Source organism: Meles meles, chromosome 21 (genome assembly GCF_922984935.1).
Source record: "Meles meles chromosome 21, mMelMel3.1 paternal haplotype, whole genome shotgun sequence".
In the NCBI taxonomy this organism is placed as follows: Eukaryota; Metazoa; Chordata; class Mammalia; order Carnivora; family Mustelidae; genus Meles; species Meles meles.
The window spans coordinates 20,137,005-20,156,898 of NC_060086.1; the positions used below are offsets into that span (position 1 = coordinate 20,137,005).

Here is a 19,894-nt window from a genome sequence, read left to right on the forward strand (position 1 = left end):
AGAGGGTTTCCTTTAGGGGCGATGAAAGTAGTGATGATGGTTGCATATTGTCAATGTCCTAAATGCCACTGAATTGTAAGGTGTAAAATGGTTAATTTTTGTTACCTGTATTTTACCACAGTCAAAAATTGTGTAATGACTTAAAAGTGTGCACAACGAAACATGCAGGGGTCATCAATGCTCTGTATTTTGTTTTGAGGGTATGGTTAACACGGTTGTATGTGTTCGTCAAAATTCAGCCAATTTTACACTGAAGAACTGTGCATTTTACTGTATGTATGATATAACTCGGATTCATAAAACGAGTTCAACAAAGTGGTCTCTAGGGAACAAAGGTGAAGGGTACGGGGGCTGCCTTTTTCATTATAAACCTTTGTACTCCTTTTTAAAAACCATGCATATTAACTTGCAGAAAATTAAAATATAATGTATAATTTCCCCACTCCGATTCTAACCGCATAAACCAAAGTTCCTCCCCCTAAGCTCCAGTCCAGAGACCCGAGAGCCGTCCCGCGGGTGCAAGGAGTAGGACGCGCTCCGCAGCCGTGGTCCCAACGGTAAACGTGTACCTGGTTTCTACCTCAGCCGTCCCCAGGGTTTGGAGAGGGTTTGTGCGTCTCTCGCAGGGTAGGGGCCCGATTACAGATCCTGCCGTCGGGAGGCAGAGAGGGAGACCGTCGACGGCACAATGCTGAGTTCCACAGATGAAGAGGGTCTCCATAGGTTCCAGAGCCAGGTGACCAAGGTGCGCTTTCCAACGGCCCGCCCACCCGGGGGCCTGGCGGTGCAGCCTCTTCCTGCTCTGTGGGCCAATCACCGGCCGCCGGGCAGCGCGCGCAAAGAGCGGTACTGGAAGCCACGGCTCGTCCATCTTTCTTGAAGGCAGGAACGGTCCGCCCCCCAGTCCACTTCTCTGTGTTCCGTCTCCGCCTCCCCTAACCGCCCCCCCCCCCTGCAGCGGCCATTGTAGTTGAGGGCAAGCGGCTGCTGAGGCTAGAGAAGCCAGACAGGCGCCATGTTTGTTATGATCAAGGAATGGCGCCCTTAAGAGCGTCCATTGACAACTGAAGCCAGGATGTCGCCATATTTTCTGAAGACACCTTCCGGGTCCCTTAACCCGGCTAAGTCCAAGGTGCCATGAAGTGAATAAACACCGAGGGATTTTGTTTGTCCCCATCACAACCCCCGAATCCCTAGCTACCAGCTACCTCGGTGCCCTCGACTGCGTTCGGACGCTAAGGTTGGGCGGGGCCCCGACCTCCGGAGCCCTTCCTGTGGACGACGAAAGCTGAGGCCGCGCGCGGGGAGGCGGTGGCCTCGGGGACAGGACGGCCACTGCTCGGGGCCGGGAGGCCCCATGGCGCCGCCCCCAGCCCCGCTTCTGGCGCTGAGACCGGGGGAGACCGGGCCTGGTTACAAGAAGTCCGGGGCCGTGAGCTTCGCGGACGTGGCCGTGTACTTCTCCCCGGAGGAGTGGGGCTGTCTGCGGCCAGCGCAGAGGGCCCTGTACCGGGACGTGATGCGGGAGATCTACGGCCACCTGGGCGCGCTTGGTGAGGCCCCGGGTCAGAGCCCCCTCCTCCTTCACTGGGGTTCACAGGGGAGATGACATGAGGACCGAGAGGATTGTGAGCCCTAATCCCACACTATCCCACCAACAGCACCAGCCACCTCCACTCCCAGGGCTTCAGGTTAGGGAGTGCTTCCACCCAGCATCCGCTTTCTTCAGGCAGGAGCATTGCAGACCCTGTCCACCTTGAGCCTAAGTTCTGAGGAGGTGTCCTTACCCTGGCAGGGGGATGCCATCTGCCCAGGACAGTCTCTCAAGCCAGCACTGTGATCCCTGTTCTCTCCCAGGATTCCCAGGCCCCAAACCAGCCCTCATCTCTTGGATGGAACAGGAGAGTGAGGCTTGGAGCCCCGCCGCCCAGGATCCTGAGGAGGGGGAAAGCCTGGGAGGAGCTCTGAGAGGTGAGGGATTGTCCCAAGTTTCCCCCTACTTGGCGCTCCAGGGCTTCCTGTCTCACGAAGTTTTCCTTTAGATCCCCACTTCCAGCAGCCCTAAAGGAATTAAAGACCCTCTCCCCCCCATCCCATGTTGGATACTAAAGGATAAAGAAGGCAGACCTGGTACAAGGTTTCAGAACTTGGGACGTTACTCATTTTAGGACCAGAGTGGGAGAATCAGGACCCCAAGTCCCAGACTCAGGTTTCTAGGGCCCTCTTGGAGAAAACACCAGTCATTCTCCCCTTTCAGGAACGATTAAAACCTAGGAATGCAAGGGGCTTCAGGTCTGCCTTTCACATTCCTCAAGCAAGGCAAAGTGGTACAAGAGAAAATGCCCAGTAATCAACAACGTGGCTCTTCTCCCCTCACCATCCCCTAGCAGAGTGACCTTGAGCAAAGATGTTTCCTCATCTGTAAAAGTTTTATCTTGTAAAAAATCAAGCAAACACAATAGTAATAGCTGTTGTTTTATTGAGCATTTACTAAATGCCTAATATGCTTCTCCTGATTTAATCCTCCCAACAACCCTGTGAAGTAAAGAAACCATTGATTCCCATTTGAAACATGAGAGGCAAGGCCGGGATAAGTCACTCTTAGGAGATGTGAAATTTATCATCCTTCAAAGCCTGTGTGTCCATTGCCGGGCGGCACTTTTCTGCTGCTTCCCTAACTATAAGAACCCTATAACCTGAGAGGATGTAACCAAATGTGTTTTAAAATGTATCTTGGGGGTGGGGGGCACCTGGGTGGCTCAGTTGTGAAGTGTCTGCCTTTCGCTCAAGTCATGATCCCAGCCCCCTGGGATCCACCCTGTATCAGGCTCACAGGGAGCCTCCTTCTTTCTCTCCAGCTCCCCCATGCTTGTGTTCCCTTTCTTGCTCTCTCTCTCTGTCATAAATAAATAAAATCTTAAAAAATAAATGAATGAAATGTATTTTGGGGCGCCTGGGGGCTCAGTCAGCTGAGCTGCCCTTGGCTCAGGTCATGATCCCAGGATCCTGCTCAGCAGGGAGCCTGCTTCTCCCTGCTGCTCCCCTCAATTGTGCTCTCTCTCTCTGTCAAATAAATAAGTAAAATCTTTTTAAAAATAAAATAAAATAAAATGTATCTTACTTTCCGTTTCTCAGGAGACACCCCAAACAAGAAGAAAGCAGCACGGGAGGAAGGGCCGAGAGGCAAGGGACCCAGAAAGACTCCCGGCAAGGAGCCTTCGAAAGAGCTGGTTAAACACAACCCTGACTGGACCGTCAGAAAAGTTTCCGGCAGAGCACAGCCGGCCACCAGTGCTGCCTGGAACCAGAACACAGGTGTGCAGTCCTCAGCCCCAGCGCCCAGCGTGGACACTCAGGACAGCCAGCGACGTCACGTGTGTGCAGACTGTGGCCGCCGCTTCACCTACCCCTCCCTGCTGGTCAGCCACCGGCGGATGCACTCAGGGGAGCGGCCCTTTCCCTGCCCCGAGTGCGGCATGCGCTTTAAGAGGAAGTTCGCTGTGGAAGCGCACCAGTGGATCCACCGCTCCTGCTCTGGGGGGCGGCGGGGCCGGAGGCCCGGCATCCGGGCTGTGCCTCGGGCTCCGGTGAGGGGTGACCGGGACCCACCCGTGCTGTTCCGACACTACCCAGACATCTTTGAGGAGTGCGGGTGAGCCCCTCCCGCAGGCTGGAGTTTTGAGCCTGAACTTGGACTGCCTGAGCCCTGAGGGGGGCTCCCGTGGCAGGGATTTGGGAACCGAAATTAATCCCCTGGGCTTCCCTCAAGGATCCCTCAAGTTTCAAAACTTGTATAAAGAAAAGTGCCTGTAAAGATACAAATAGATTAAACTTGACCCTACTCGCCCCAGTCTTTCTAAAAAAAAAAAAAAAAATGAATAGAGTGAGATGCTGGACCTTTCTCAAAGTGTTAATCTCACTGAGGTCTTACCGTTGTCTCAGAAACTTCCCCCTTGCTGCTGCTCTACATCAGAGGCAAAGGCTGAGGGGACTAAGGCCTGGGGAGGGGGCCCCTGGGACCCAGGGCGTGGTCAAGCCCCGGCTAATTGACAGCAGCAGTGAGCCTGGGAAGTGACGTGGGTGGAAAGAGTACAGAAGCACAGATCTAGTCTCCGCAACTTGTCCCCAGGCACAGCTGGCAAATCACGTGCTGTCCCTGAGCCTCAGCTCCCTCATCTGTAAAATAAAGATTAAAAATAGCTACCTCAGCGGGTTACTGTGAAGGCTGAAATTTTAACAAGATAATATGTAGGACACAGTAAATGTGCAATAAACATTTGTTGAAAGAGTGAACTGTCGTTGACATTTTATGCTTCAGAAAATGTAAAGAAGCCTACTAAGGAGACAGGATGTGGACATCAAAGCTGTATTTTGCAGATGAGTAAACTGAGACTCTGAGGGACAAAGTGATTTTCTCAAAGTGTCATGACTATAAAGCAGCAGAGCTGGAAACTGACACGGTGCCTAGTTATCTGCCACTTTCTATGGCTGTCACATCTCGGCAGAAAACAGAGCAGGAGCTCCGGTGACGGTGAGGTGGAAACTGGGGTCTGGGCAGGGGCCTAGCCCTGCCTTCCCCGGGGGAGTCTTAGCAGGAGATGGAGAGTCCCACCAAAGCCAGTGACCTTGCACTTAGAAAGTGCTGTCAACATTCAGGGGCCATAGATTGTGTGGCTGCAGTGGGGGAGACGGCTAGTTGGTAAGGGAGTTCCAGGGTGGGGCAGGCTGGTCCCATTCATTCATTCATTCATTCACTCAGCAAACACCATGTGAAGCCCCTGTGGGTTTCGTGCTGGGCTCCAGTGACACTCGGACTTGGGTCCCCTGTTCCATGGTGATCGAGACTAGGTTGGAAGAAGTCCAGAGGGACCACCTAACCCATCCTGGCTGCTGATCCACCAGGTTGTGCTTCCCATACCATGAGTAGGAAGTCTAGTAGAAACAGAGGGAATAGCGGAGTAGGAATTGTTGTGGGGGTAGATTTTCAGGCACAGGGAGCCTTGTTTCATAGAAAGGATGAAAATGGGCACAGTGTGGAGTCGGTGCTTGCCCGCCTCTCTGTGCCTCAGTTTCTTCATCTGTGAAACCTGCATAATAATAGCACCTACCTCCTAAGAGTGATGTATGGATTAAATGAGATAATACAGAAGAAGGCCTTGCATGTTAGTGTTCAGTAAACACTGTGGGAGGAAGACAAAGAGGAGACCTGGGAGGTTTCCTGGAGGAAACTCCTGGAGGAGGAGATTCAAACTGGCCTTGAAGGATGGGAAAGATTTCAACCAGGTTAGTCCTGTCTAGGGAATGGTCAGCAGTTCCACCTGAGTGAAACATAGACAACTAGGTAAAGGGTCCTAGAAGACACACACAGCAATCTGGGGAGTCCACAGATCCCTGCAGGAGGGCTTGAGGTTTGCCGGGTAGGCACTGAGTACCCATAGACAGGTCTCTAACAGGAGCAGGGGTATTTGACCAGTTCTGTTGGAAGATGTGACCCGTGCAGGAGACTAGACTTGAGATCTGCTTGGCATCTGCTACCAGCTAGAGGTGAGCAGGAGCTGGGACCAGGCTAAAAAGCAAGATTTTTCTTGCAGTTGCCCTTGTTCGCTGACCTGGGGACTGGGGAGAAAGATACTCAGGAGAGGCTTCTGCCACAGAATCTGCGTGACTTAGTGACTGGTGATCAGAGCCGTGAACATGTACATTCCAGGGGGTTCGAGCATGGAAAGCTGGAGCAAGGGAGCCTGAGGGCCTGGCGAGGGGCCATCAGTCAGGAGTGGGACAGTGTGGAGGACAAGGGATGACCACTACTGGAGAGGGGTGAGGCGAAGAGAAGGTGGGACCGGAGAGAAGAGGCACCCTGGGGAGAGGGGAGCAGAACCTGGCACAGTGTATGGAGCATGGAGCAGCCCAGGTCAGCATACGGCACAGTGAGTGTTGGTCTGCTTTCTTTTCGTTTCTTTCATTTATCCATTTAACAAATACCTTCTAAGCATCTGCTGTATACCAGGCACTATTCTGTGTGCCAAGATACAGCGCGGAAAACAGGCATACGAACTGTTGTGGAGCTTATGTTCGAGAAGAGTGGGGTAAAACAAGTGATAAGCCAGCACATAAGTAAGACAGACAAGTGGGGCGCCTGGGTGGTTCAGTCCATTAAACATCTGCCTTCGGCTCAGGTCATGATCCCAGGCTTCTGGGATCGAGCCCCATGTAGGGCTCGCTGCTCAATGGGGAGCCTGCTTCTCCCTCTCCCTGCTGCTCCTGCTCTCTCTCTCTCTCTCTCAAATAAATAAATAAAATACACACACAAAAAAAGGTAAGACAAGTGATAAGCCAGTACATGAGAGAAGTTATTATAACTGTAAATAATGAGTACTACAAAGGTACTAAAACAGAGGATGTCCTCAAAGCATCTGTTGCAGACAGGTACTTAGGCTGGGTCTTGGTGTGGAACTGAACTGAGACCCAGATGATGAGAAGGACCCAAGGGGAAACAGGTCAGGTGGCAGGTTGTGGGAGTGGGGCAGTGCAGGGTTTCAGAGGCTGGGAGTTGGGGTGGGGGGCCGGGGGGTGTTCCCAGACAGAGGAAGTAGCAGGTGCCCTGCTCTGAGGTAGGGATGAGTTTGGGTGAGGTGCATAAAGGACCCTGGTGGCTGGATTGAGGAACTGAGTGAGAAGAATCACAGATGAGCTCAGAGGAGGGGGAAGGCAGCGGGTCATAGAACTCTGGCTTGCCATGGTGCCAAATCTGGATCTGATTCCAAACATATTGGAAAAACCACTGGGTTGTGTTTGTTTTTGCCTTGTGGTAAAATATACACAGCAAAATTTGCCATTTTAAATATATATATTTTTAAAAATTTTCTTTATTTGACAGAGAGACAGATAGTGAGAGAAGAAATACAAGCAGAGGGAGTGGGAGAGGGAGAAGCAGCCTTCTCACCGAGGAGGGAGCCTGATGTGGGGCTCGATCCCAGCACCCTGGGATCATGACCCAAGCCAAAGGCAGATGCTCAATGACTTAGCCACCCAGGTGCCCCTCAAATATTTTTAAGTATAGAGTTTAGTGACATTAAGTACAATACGTGTGTGCACCCATCGCCACCAGCCCTCTCTAGAACTTTTCTGTCTTCTCCAGCTGAAACCCTGTGCCCGTTAAACACTATGTTCCCCCTGCCCCAGCCACCATTCCGTTTTCTCTCCCTCTGAGTCTGACTATTCTAGGGACCTCATATAAACCACGGGGAGGTTTCAAGCAAAGTGGCAAGGTAATGTGATTTGCAAACCCACTCTGGCTACTCTGAGAATGGACTGCTGTGGGGCAAGCAGAATGGAGATGGAGAGTCGCAGAAGGTCGGAGGGAAACACTGGGAGTGGAAGGGACAGGACCTGTCTGTGGGCTGGATGTGGGGGCTGAGAGCATCAGATAAGCCAGGAATGATGATAAGATTTTTGGCTGAGTGAGGAGGAGGATGGAGGGGCCCATTCCTGGGGTGACCCGGGGTTGGGAGGTGATGACAGGGCGGACCGCAGTATTTTGGAACCGGAAGGGAGCTTTTGGGAGCTGCCGGGTTCAAAGGTTAAAGCGGGGTTTAGGAAGTTGTAGGTGGAGTATGTTTGTTTGCTGAGGACACTCTCCGGGGGACATGGGGAAGAATGCTTGGTTCTTTCCACAGACTTTCATGTAAATACTGTTGCACAGAATATGCTCTGAGAAAGGCTGAGGCCCAGAGAGGGGAAGGACCTTGCTTAAGATCACACAGTTGAAGTTGTGGCCGAGGTAGGTCTGAGACCCAAATCCCCAGATTCTCAGGGGATGTTCTTGCTTTTTTCACTAAGCCAGGCTGCGGTGTCGACGGATGGGAAAGGCAAAAGGCAGGAGGCTCGGAGACCAGCCAGGCGACCCGGGGTCGCAGTAAGGGTCTGAGCGAGAGGAGCCCACTGGTAGCAGCAACAGGGTACCTTTTGTGAAGCCTGTCGTCACCCTCCCCCCAGGGCAATTTCACATACCTCCTAAACACCTGAATGACATTTTTTTTTTTGCCATGACACGACCCTTAAATACAACCCTTTTACTTACTTTCAATACTTACCACAGCCCATCATTTAAGTTTTTTTTTTTTTTTACATTTATATAATATCATGGAATTGTAGAGGCGACCAGAAGCCGCTCTTCTGACCTCCCAGGTTGCTGCTCCACACACTACTTCACATTTCAACTGCATCTTGGTAACTTGGCTTCAATCCTACCCCGCTCTGTGGTTGCTGAGACTGTACCTTGAATTATTTGAAGCATTACAGCATGGGGTTTTGGAGTTAGGCTGTCTGGGTTTGAATTCTGGCTTCTCGACTTACTAGCTGGGTGGCCTGGGGCAAGGTCACCCCTCTGTGCTCCAGTTTCCTGATCCAGAAGGGCAGTTATCGATGAGGGATGGTGAGGGTTCAATGAGTTAACAGGCACGAGCACTTAGAACAGCCTGGCATATACTAAGTGATCAAGTGAGGTAAACTAACATGATTGATGTCTTAGTCCCAGCACAGAACCAACTGCAGCCTTGCATGGTCGGCCATTGTTAGAGGAGCTTGGACTTGGGAAGTCTGGGGGCACCTTCACAGAGTGTTGAAACAAATGAGCCGGGTGATTCAGTAACTCCTCTACTTTCTACACAATCATCACTTAAACGGAGAACGGAGTTCAGCAGGGGTCAGTACATTCAAAGTCTTCAATTGCTTTCGTGGAACAGGCCTGGAGGAGACAGCGCCAGATGGTGGAAAAGGCTCAAACTGAGGAGTCCGAAGCCGCCCAGGCGCTAATGGGCTGCCCGGCCTTGGTAACCACCAGGCTTCAGTTTCCACTTCTGTCAAATAGCTGAACTCCAAGGCATTCAGAGGCCTTCGGCCCAGTGTCCTCGGTCAAAGAGCTAGCAAATGTATGGAAATAGATAGGCTATATCTGGAGGGATGTTCAAGAAAGTGATAATAGAAGAAAAAGGTGGGGGGAGACGTCACAGAATATTACGATGTACCTTGTAAATGAAAAAAAGTTGAGAAATGAACTAGCTTGCCAAAATAAAATTTCTTTTAAGACCAGGTCACTGAATGGGCTTTCTGAAGGGGACTGGGAGAGAGTCGCCAGGCCGAGGGCCCCCTGAATCCTGGCCCCCTTTCCCCCCTTTCGGACTCCTGGCCGCCGGCTGCCGTCCACTCCAGAGCCGCCTCCCCTCTCCCCCGGAGGACCCGAGCACGGACGCCGAAGCAGCCGCGGCCATCTTAACTGTGGGCAAGAGGCGCTCCCAAGGCGGCTTGCGGAACAGAAAAGACAGATTGAGAGCGTAATTAACCAGGTCATCAATACCAGGCCCACAGTGACTCTGCTAAATGCTTCTCTAAAATTGGAAAAAGCACTGGAATGCCACCATCTTTTCTGAGGGCGCCTTCATTTTGTCTGTCGTGGAACCACCGAGTTCGCGGAACCGACCGTTTCTAGCTGTCCTAGAGCGGCCCCATCCGAGGTTACTTCCGGTCGCCTAGCTCGCTGGAGGCCGGATCCTGGGCGTCCCCTGCCCGGTGCGGGCCAGCTGTTGGGGAGGGGCGTTTGGGTCCCTGGCCTTGCTCCCAGCTCCGCGCTGAGGTGCCCGCGAAGGCCGGGCGGGAAGGAGGAGGGGGAGAATACCCAGGGCCGTGAACTTCGTGGAGGTAGCCGCAGATTTCTTTCCCGAGGAATGGGGGTGTCTCCGACCCGCGCTCAGGCCTACGTGCCTAGACGCGATGCGGGAGACCGATAGCCACCTGGGTGCGCTCGGTGAGGTCCGGCCATCCCGGATCTCTGAAAAGGGAGAGGGTCGGATGAGATGCGCAGGTCTGAGTGCCAGACTCGGCCCCACTCCTCCTCTCGGATGACTTCGTTTCCGTGACCCCCGCCAGATCGGCCCAACTGAAATTTATAACTGAGCGGCTTTGGCAGGCTCTTCCGTGGTTCCCCAGGACTTCTGCAAAAAGTTCAGAACCTGTGTACCACAGTGTGAAAGCCCGAGCGTGGCTTGCTAACCTCCAGTTCAAACCCAGTCTCTCCCTACAGCCGAGTGATTCCATTGGCTCTAGCTACAAGGAATCTTTGGGGGGTTTTGGACACACATCTGGCTTAAGGAGCATAATCTAACATCTTTCAGTGCCCTTTTCAAAGCGGTCTCTAAAAAATTCCTCCTGGAGCCCTTCTGCCCCAAGCAGGAAGTCTCAACTGCAGCTCTTTGTCTAGCTCTCTAACTGCCTGAAGGTCTCTTACCTTTGCCCCCACAGCTCATAGGCGGCATCTCTCTCCGTTAGTGTAAATTTAGAGGTTAGTATAAACTTAGAGCAGGAACGTTATCTTGGTTCACCAATGCCTCCCAGCACCGAGAACATCTGGAACAATGCCTGCCACACGGACAATGCCCAATATGGTTTTGTTTGTTTGTTTGTTTTGTTTTGTTTTGTTTTAGATGAATGGTTTCTTGAGTGATAGGGTTCCTCTCCAGGATTCCCAGACCCCAAACCAGCCCTCATCTCCTGGGCAGAGCAGATGGCCCAGCTGTGGAGTGTAGATGCTCAGGATCCCCAGGTGGATGCCTGAGAGAAAGAAAGATGAGAACTGGGGGTACTGTTACAGGTCCAGCTGGAAGGAAAGATGTTTTATTGAACAAGAAATACCATCTAGGGGTGCCTGGTTGGCTCAGCCACTTAAGCGTCTCCCTTTGGCTTGGGTCATGATTTCCAGGTCCTGAGATTGAGCCCTCATTGGGCTCCTTGCTCAGGGAGGGAGTCTGGTTCTTCCTCTCCATCTGCTTCTCCCTGCATCCTCCATTCATGCTCTCTCTCTCTCTCTCTCTCTCTCTCTCACATAAACAAATAAAATCTTAAGAAAGAGAGAGGGGCACCTGGGTGGCTCAGTGGATTAAAACCTCTGCCTTCGGGGACGCCTGGGTGGCTCAGTGGGTTAAGCCGCTGCCTTCGGCTCGGGTCATGATCCCAGGATACTGGGATCGAGTCCCGCATGGTCTCCTTGCTCGGCAGGGAGCCTGCTTCTCTCTCCACCTCTGCCTGCCTGTGTGCTCTCTCTCTCTCTCTCCTTCTCTCTGACAAATAAATAAAATTAAAAAAAAAATTAAAAAAAAAAAAAACCTCTGCCTTCGGCTCACTCATGATCTCATGGTCTTGGGATCAAGCCCCACATCTCTCTGCTCAGCAGGGAGCCTGCTTCCCTTCCTCTCTCTCTGCCTACATCTGTGCCTACTTGTGATCTCTGTCTGTCAAATAAATAAATAAAATCTTAAAAAGAGAAAAGAACAGGGGCGCCTGGGTGGCTCAGTGGGTTAAAGCCTCTGCCTCCGGCTCAGGTCGTGATCCCGGGGTCCTGGGATCGAGCCCCACATCGGGCTCTCTTCTCAGCGGGGAGCCTGCTTCCCTTTCTCTTTCTCTGCCTGCCTGTGATCTCTGTCTGTCAAATAAATAAAATCTTTAAAAAAAAAGAGAGAGAAAAGAACAAAAGAAAAAGAAGGAAAGACCATCTATATGTTCCTTACTATGTTCTCCTGGCTTGAATTTATGATACCCACCGGAGACTAGAATCATGACCTTCTCTTTTTCACTAATTGACTGAAGCATCCAGGATTCCCAAGGTCAGGTCACACTGCACAAATTATCCAATCTCTAGGTCAGCGACAGTGTATGAATTAAAGTTTAGGTTGGAAGCAATTCATCTTTCTGTCTCTAAGTTCCTGTGCCTTGTAACAGCTGTTCCTCTGGTTGAGGGTATCACTTTGGGTTGGTCCTGAAGTGGGAATGTCCCTGATTTGCTGTGACCCCCTCAATTGGTCAGCACAATCTTGGTGGGTGCTTCCAGGGGCTAAGCATCCATCTGCACTTGTGAAAGCTGATTTTGTCACCTGAACATTTGGTAGAGTTTGACTGAACTGGACAAAAATTAAGTTTTGAATCTGCTGTGTTTTGAAGGGCCACTCAGAAAAAATTATATATTTGGAAGAAACCAGCAGAAGGAGTCTACTGGGGAGTTGTCATGAGCCTCCGGGGACACTAGCTTGGTCTCTGAGCCTGGGGTCAAAGCATCCCAGGTAGACAGGCCTTTCCCAAGCCCCAACTCTAGACCCAGCCTCAGTGCCTTGTACTCACACAGCACCTGCCCAAGAGCAGGCACACTTTGCCATGACCTTTCACCTGACTCAGTGCATTCTGGAGACAAGCCTTTGTCTGTGCCTAGTGTGGCACCTGTTTCCTCCACAGCTAGTACCTCTCATGCTACCTGCTGACTTACACAGGCAAGCTGTCTTATTCCTGTCCCCAGTGTGGAAGGTGCTTCAGGCAGAGGACCACCAGTAGACCCCAGTGCCAGCCTGGTGCCATGGACCTCAAGGGCTGACACACGGGTGTGAACTCTGCCCTGGGCAGGAGCGTCCGGACCCATCTGTGAGTTTCCAGCACCACCCAGACCTCTTCCAGGCCTGTGTGTGAGAGGCATCACCCTGAAGGGTGGGCACTGACATGATCAAATGTCATTACTCTTATTGAAATTTTGTGGTTTTGTTTTGTTTTTTTCTCCTTGTGTCCTTCAGGGACCTGAGGCTAGGGGTAACTAGGGCTCAGTCAAGTCCCTGGGCAAATCTGCATCCTTACCTTTTCCCAGGCTTTTTGTCTTTTCCTTTTCCCCTTTCTGCTTTGGTCACCTCTACTTGCCCAGCTCTTCTAGTGTGGGGAGAAGCATCCACCAGATACAACGCGTTAGGCAGAAGCCTCAGGAAGACCTCCAGAAGGAGGCAAGCAGAGAGAAGCTCCAGACTAGACCCCAGACCTGGTGAGGGGAGGTGCATTTCCAAGAGGTATGTGAAATGCAGTGATTTAGGCAGCCAAAGGAAAATTATCAAGTCTTCTTAAGGTAGAGATTTTATGGGGCACCTGGGTGGCTCAGTGGGTTAAGCCTCTGCCTTCTGCTCAGGTCATGATCTCAGGGTCCTGGGATGGAGCCCAACGGGCTCCCTGCTCAGCAGGGAGTCTGCTTCCCCCCCTCTCTCTGCCTGCCTCTCTGCCTACTTGTGATCTCTGTCCAATAAATAAAAAAAATTTAAGAAGAAAGAGTATTTATGAAGGCATGTGGGGACACAGAGAACGCCATCCATAAATGTGTGGAGTGAGAGAGGGAGGTTGGAGGTAGAAAGGATAGGGAGCGTTGATGCCATTTGTTTATAAGGACTCCAGGAGGAGCAGGCAGGGAGAAGAAAAGAGATGATGAGTTCAGCTGGAGCCCTGCCTAATGCGAGGTGCTAGTGGGAATTCGTGCGTGGGGCGGGGGGAGAGGCAGGTGGCTCTGTGATCAGAGCTTAGGAGCGAGGCTTGAGCTAGAAGTAAACAGATGTTTGAGAGGCCTCCTGCAGGGCGTGTGGGGAGAAAGTAAGCCTGCAGAAAGTGGGTCTTTCTTTTTACAGACCTTACCCTCCCCCCCCCCCCCCGCCGCCCCCACGATCTCCTGAAATAGAAGCTCCCAGAACTTCAGGTTCGGAGAAGCTCCCAGTAGAGAAGGTTCTCTTTTACCCACTCCGTTTTTCTCCTCTCAACATTGGGAAAAGTGCGCTGTCGCCCACGGACAGACCCAAAGCCGGAAACCCACTTAGGAACTTCCCGGCGACAACAAGTCGCGTGAAATTCACAAGGGCAGAGCGGGCGGAGTCCGCCCGCAACTCCCGCCGCGCTCGTCCAGCCTCCAAACCCCGGCGGGGCTGAGGCTGCACCTCCCAGCGCGGCGGGAGGTGCCGGCCCCTCGCGGGGCGAGGGTGACCCAAGGCCGCCCTCTCCCGCACTGGTAGCCGTAGCGGCCATTTTGGCTGAGGGCTCGAGGACAAAGCCACCTGGAGACCCCGGGGGAGGCGTCATCGGGACACGGTTGCGTAGGAGCAACGTTCGCACGGCGCGTTGCCGCCATTTCTGCCCGATGCTCTATGTCCCTTCCGCCAGCGGGTCTCAGTCTTTGGCCACCCTGGTGGGCCCTCGGGAGGCCGGCTACTGCGGCTTCGGCCCGGCTGGCTCCGCGGACCCCGGTCCGGCCCTTGCCATGTCGCCGCTGCGGACCCCGCTCCCCGCGTGGGAAACGGTCGGCGCCGCGCGCGAGCGGAGGAGCCCCGGAGCCGTGAGCTTCGCGGACGTGGCCGTGTACTTCTCCCCGGAGGAGTGGGGCTGTCTGCGGCCCGCGCAGAGGGCCCTGTACCGGGACGTGATGCGGGAGACCTACGGCCACCTGGGCGCGCTCGGTGAGGCCCCGCCTGCTCGCCCGGGCCACATCCCCGCCCACCCCGCCCAGCCTCCCGGGCGGGCGCCGGCAGTGGGAGGCCCAAGGGCAGGGGATCCGGGAGTGCGGGGGGCGTCCTCCCGGCAGCGTGGGGTTTGCGTTCTCCTCCCCCAGGGTTCCGAGGCACCAAGCCAGCTCTCATCTCCTGGGTGGAGGAAGAGGCCGACCTGTGGGGCCCGGCTGCCCGGGATCCGGAGGTGGGAGAGTGTCTGCCAGAAGCAGACGCAGGTGAAGTATTGGGGACTGCGTCTCCTGGGACCGCCTCTGGGCCAGAGCCATCCAGCTGCCCTCGGCCAACACCCTCCCTGCTCCTCATTTTCTTCCTCGAATTGCTTTCCCCGCGGAGGTTTCCACGCCGGCCCCTGCCTCGCTGCAGGGTTCAGCCCAGAAAGGGCTGGGGCCAGAGAGGGGAGTGTGGCCCCGCCTCTGCTAGCGCGCAGGACCCAGCGTACCTGCCTCTCCAGCCAATCTGTGCCCCTCACTTCCGGTTGGTCCGGAAGCTCTGTGAGGCCATCGTCCTGCCGCTTCCTCACACTTCAGCTTCTCTGCCACCTCTTGTGTTTTAGTATCCTTTCTTTCTGTTGTATTTTTGTGGGCGTCTCCTTTTTCTTGGGTTCCACTGTTTACTTCCTCCTCCCGCACTGTACCCCCTTCCTTGTGAATTTGTCAATGTCGGCCACCTTCTTGCCTCTCCTCCACTGTTCCTGCTGCCAGGAGTGCCCTGAGACCTCCACTCATCCTCCGTGATCCAGCAAAAATGTCCCCCCTGCCCCCATTTCCCCAGCTCTGAGGTAGAATGTATGGCGCCCTCTTTCTTCCTTCCTTCCTTCCTTCCTTCCTTCCATCCTTCCTTCCTTCCTTTGTCTCCGGGTCTTTTCTGTCCTCTGCAGCCCAGGAAAAGGTGTCACTCCGAGCTTCCCTGCCTGTCCCCAGCTGAGTCCCAGAGGCTGCAGTGGGTCCAGAAGGTGGCTGTGTCTAGAAGGCTTTTCTGTCACCATTTGAGGTTTGGCCTTAAGGACCAGGATAAGCCAGGGTCTGAGTTCTCCCCTTCCCTCCCAGCAGATTCCAGAAACAAGGAAGAGAAAAGACAAGAAGGGACTGAGGCCCTGGAGAAGAGCCTTCCTGTGGAAGCTGGGCCTCCTGGACTGAAGGCTCTAATGCAAAGTTCTTCTGCGGGGCTCCCTTATAGCTTGGAGCGGCCGTCCAGGGCACCTCGCCGGGGTCGCCCCCGACTCTGTGCCCACCCCCCTGTCCCAAGAGCCGACCAGCGTCATGGCTGCTACATGTGCGGGAAGAGTTTTGCCTGGCGCTCTACACTGGTGGAGCACCAGTACACGCACACGGGTGAGAAGCCCTTCCGCTGCCCGGACTGTGGCAAGGGCTTCAGCCAGGCCTCCTCTCTGAGCAAGCACCGGGCCATCCACCGCGGGGAGCGGCCCCACCGCTGCCCGGACTGTGGCCGGGCCTTCACCCAGCGCTCTGCCCTCACCACTCACCTTCGGGTCCACACGGGCGAGAAGCCCTACTGCTGTGCCGACTGCGGCCGCTGCTTTAGCCAGAGCTCTGCCCTCTACCAGCACCAGCGGGTCCACAGTGGCGAGACTCCCTTCCCCTGCCCAGACTGTGGCCGTGCCTTTGCTCATGCGTCAGACCTTCGGCGCCACATTCGCACCCACACAGGCGAGAAGCCCTACCCCTGCCCAGACTGTGGGCGCTGTTTCCGGCAGAGCTCAGAAATGGCAGCCCATCGGCGTACCCACAGCGGTGAACGCCCCTACCCCTGTCCCCAGTGCGGCAGGTGCTTCGGCCAGAAGTCAGCCATGGCCAAGCACCAGTGGGTCCACAGGCCGGGCGCTGGGGGGCACAGGGGCCGGGGTGCCAGTGTGTTACCTGTGCCTCTGGCCTCCAGCCAAGAGGATCTGGACCCACCTGTGGGCTTCCAGCACTACCCAGAAATATTCCAGGAGTGTGGGTGATGGTCTCAAAGATGTCCAGGCAAAGGGTGACAATCTAGACATTGCCTGAGGCCCAGGTTGGGCTCAGGGGCCTGAACCTTCTGTGGCAGCTCTAAGGAGGTCTCAGAATTCCAGGCAAAAGGTGGACCTGGGGAATGAGGACCCTTTTCTCTTAGGCCTTCACAAGCTTGATCAGCTGCCGCATTGCTCCCTGTGGTCCCAGGCCCTAGACACCCCTCTGTTCCGTGAGGGCTGAGCTAAGCACATGCAAAGACCTCCGCTGTGGGGAAGAAAAGCTGGTTTCCCACTTAGACACATTGAGGCAGAAGGGAAGTTTGCTGTATCCGTTGTCTTACTGCTGGAGTTAAAAACTAATGTCCATGAATCTGGCTTGTAGCAACCTTTCACAAATTCTTTTTGGCCCAGTCAACATTTAAAAATGTTACAGATCACGGTTAAGACTTAAAAGGATATTTCACACAAAAAATGCAGGTTTCTGGCCTCTTTTGAAAAAGCCAAGGATTTGGCAACTCGACCCGAGCTCCCACAAAAGCACAGTTGGCAGGAGGTACGGGGCAGCTGCTTGGCCTTGCCCACTTGCCCTTCCCAGCTTGCAGCTGGCGTCAGCTGGCCCTTGTCCCCGCTTGTCTTTGTCCCCGGTACAGCAGGCCCTCTCTGCTGGCCATTTTCCCCTTGTTTTCCTGACCCGTTGGGCTCCTGTAGCCATTTGAGTTTGCAAACTGGTGGACAGCATTCCTGTTCCCCTGACCCAGGGATTCTGGGTGACGGCGCCTGTGTGAAAGCGCTGTCGGAGAGAAGGAAAAGCAGGCTTTATTTCAGATGTTTGCTTGTATCACGTTCTCTGGTTTACAAAGTCTCGTCCACCAATTCATTTTGCCCTTGTAACTGCCCGAGGAGGGAACCGTGTAGCTGGGAAAGGACAGCCCAGTCAGGAAGAGGCTCTCAGGGCTCTCTTGCGCCAAACGGAGAGGTGTGTCTGCCACGCCACGGTAGGACTCTGGGCTGACGGGCAGTTCCTAGTTTTGAAGACAAAGGCGCTCAGTATGCCCTCCAGTCCTCCTTGGGCCTCCCTGGGACAGCCCTACCACTCAGGCCTTAGCCACCCTCCACCCAGCCAGGAGGGACTCATCACATTTTGGAACTGGAAGAGATCTTAGCATTTCTATCCTTTTGCATCTGAGGACTCTGAGACTGGGGAAGGCAAACAACTCGTTCAAGGTCACAGGCAGAGTGAAACTCCAGGGTTCTTGGTTTACTGCTGTCTTTGCCACACTACTCCTGAGTTCCTTGCCTGTGTCTCAGCCAGGGTTCTGGAGGCATCTGCTCCCTCCCTATGATGGCTCCCAAGCAATGAACCTGGACTTGGGACAGAGCAACCCTATGCTGGTGAAGCCCAGTTCCGAGGTGACAGAACAGCCACTTAGTAAAGCAAGGCAGGGGAGCAACCAGCCTGAGAAGAGTGTTCCAGGGCAAATAGAAGCAGAGCTTCCCTCTTCTCTTTTTAAGTATCTCATCGTGAACAAAGAGGGACAAGGCCAGGAACACTTGGGGTTAGTAGCCAAGGGAACGGCTCATCTGCATTCCCAAGCCTGGTCCCTTGTGACTCCATTATTCATTATTCATTATATTATTCATTATCAGCCACCCAGTTCCGCTGTGGTCAGAGTCCAACCTTGACCCACTGACGAAGCAGCAAGCCAAGGCACACTCGTTCCTGCCTCCCTCACCCCCTCAAGGGGGGCCTTATGTCTTCTGCTGGTCTGTGTGCACCTGCCTTCACCCAGCTGTGCCCCAGATCCTGTGTGGCTTACCTTAGGAAGAAACCAGATTTGTCAATCCAGAGAAGCTTCTAAAGGAAGAGGTGGAAAATTTGGGGGAAAAGATACTGTACAGGACAAATAACCAACTGAATTGATACCAATTTAATCTTCAAATCTGACCCCACCAGGACCCGGCTTACCCTAATATTTACCGGGAGGGTTGGCTCAGGTGCAGTCTTGTCACAAGGGACACGTGCAGTGAAAAGGGGCACCTTGGCAACAGGAACTACCTTTGTGCCAGCTAGAGAAGCTGGGGTGCAACCTTTCCCTTGCCTCACCCTCCGTACTGCCCGGGGAAAGCCCAGCCTTGCAACACCAGTTGTCAAATTCAAAGCCAGATCTGGATCCTGCCTTCAGCTTGCCAATTAAAGGTACCATAATTACTACTTTCTCCAAGTGCTTTGAAGTTTTCAAGACTCATTTAGGGCCCCCAAACCAGGCCGAGCTCCTCTGTTTCCTGTCCTTGTGGCCCATCTTTCTGCCATTTAATTGATTTTTGAGTGTCCAAATCATGAAATGATTTGTGAAATTCACTTAATCATGAAATTAAGTGAAATGCTTAAGCCTCAGCCTCACTCCATTCTCAGCTCCTCATTTCTTGGCATGGATTCCCCCACCAGAGATGGGGCTCCCTCTTCTCTCTGCTACGATAGGTCTTGAAAGGCTAAGACCCCAAAGCACTTTAAGCCAGGAGAGGGTTTCCCTACTGCTCTCTTGGTGCATCAGGAGAAATGCTTGTCTGAACCATAACAAATGAGCCCCATACGCATAGCCAGAGTGAAAGGTCTAAGTCATGACCACATGACCCATTTCCAACTAGTCTAAGCCATGTAAAATAAGGGAAGTGTTGATTTGAGCTTTTAAAGACCCCTAAACATTTTTCAAAAGGATTTCATTTATTTGAGAGAAAGCACAAGGGGGGTGGTGAGGGTGGCAGGGGAGTAGGGAGAATCAGGCTCCCCACTGGGCAGGAAGCTCCATGCAGGATGTGGGGCTCCATCTCAGGACCCTGAGATTACCCGAGCCAAAGGGAGATGCTTAACCGACTGAGCCACCCAGGTGCCCCAAGACTCCTAAACATTTTTTAATATTTATGTGTGTCTCTCCAAGATCAGAATGTATAAAGATGTTTATGACCCAAAGAAGCAAAAGCCTGCTCTAGGCCAGTATTTTTCTTTTTTAAAGATTTTATAAGAGAGAACAGGAGCACAAGCAGTGTGGGAAGGGGCAGAGGGAGAGGGAGAAGCAGACTCCCTACTGAGTGGAGAGCCCAATGTGGGGATTGATCCCGGGGCCCCAGGATCGTGACCTGAGCTGAAAGCAGGTGCTTAACTGACTGGGCCACCCAGGTGCCCTTAGGCAAGTGTTTTTCAAAGTAAGGCCTTTCTGCCACAGAATCCCATTCAGTAACTTTAAAACATAGCCAGCTCCCTGGGGTCTGTCTCTGGACTATTAAATCAGAGTCTCCAGGGATGGACTCTCATACCTGGTAATGATGCTCTGAACAAAACATTACACTCTAGCTGCTTTTAGTTTTGCAAACGCTTGAGGTCAGAAGATGAGCTAGCCATATACAAAGACTGCCATTTTCTTTGTTCTTCCCAAAGGGGCCTGTGCCATGGCTGGGCTCTTGCTGGGTGCCTCAAATCTTCTTGAATATACTGGGGTGTCTCTTGTAGCATCTGACAGAAGGTCCCTTAGAGGGCTTGTCCACATACAGGGAAAGAGCAGTTCACGCAGGAGTCCCCTGCACACTGAGGACCTTCGTT

General features: G+C 53.3%; 1 protein-coding gene across 3 annotated transcripts; it reads left to right on the forward strand.

Annotated features, from left to right (window-relative positions):
- Window positions 1–1,069: 1,069 nt before the first annotated feature.
- LOC123933483 (zinc finger protein 688-like) lies at window positions 1,070–19,349 on the forward strand. Of its 3 annotated transcripts, XM_045992706.1 has the most exons (4): window positions 1,070–1,471; window positions 14,210–14,291; window positions 14,444–14,557; window positions 15,392–19,349. In XM_045992706.1, the coding sequence occupies exons 1-4, from the start codon at window positions 1,358–1,360 to the stop codon at window positions 16,303–16,305; spliced, it is 1,224 nt and encodes a 407-aa protein (XP_045848662.1). In that variant the 5' UTR covers window positions 1,070–1,357; the 3' UTR covers window positions 16,306–19,349. The 3 variants fall into 3 exon arrangements, with proteins under 3 accessions (XP_045848662.1, XP_045848663.1, XP_045848661.1); XM_045992707.1 differs by lacking the exons at window positions 14,210–14,291; window positions 14,444–14,557; window positions 15,392–19,349 and adding exons at window positions 1,858–1,971; window positions 3,136–4,287 and having other exon boundaries at window positions 1,083–1,553; XM_045992705.1 differs by lacking the exon at window positions 1,070–1,471 and having other exon boundaries at window positions 13,782–14,291.
- The last annotated feature ends 545 nt before the right edge of the window (window positions 19,350–19,894 follow it).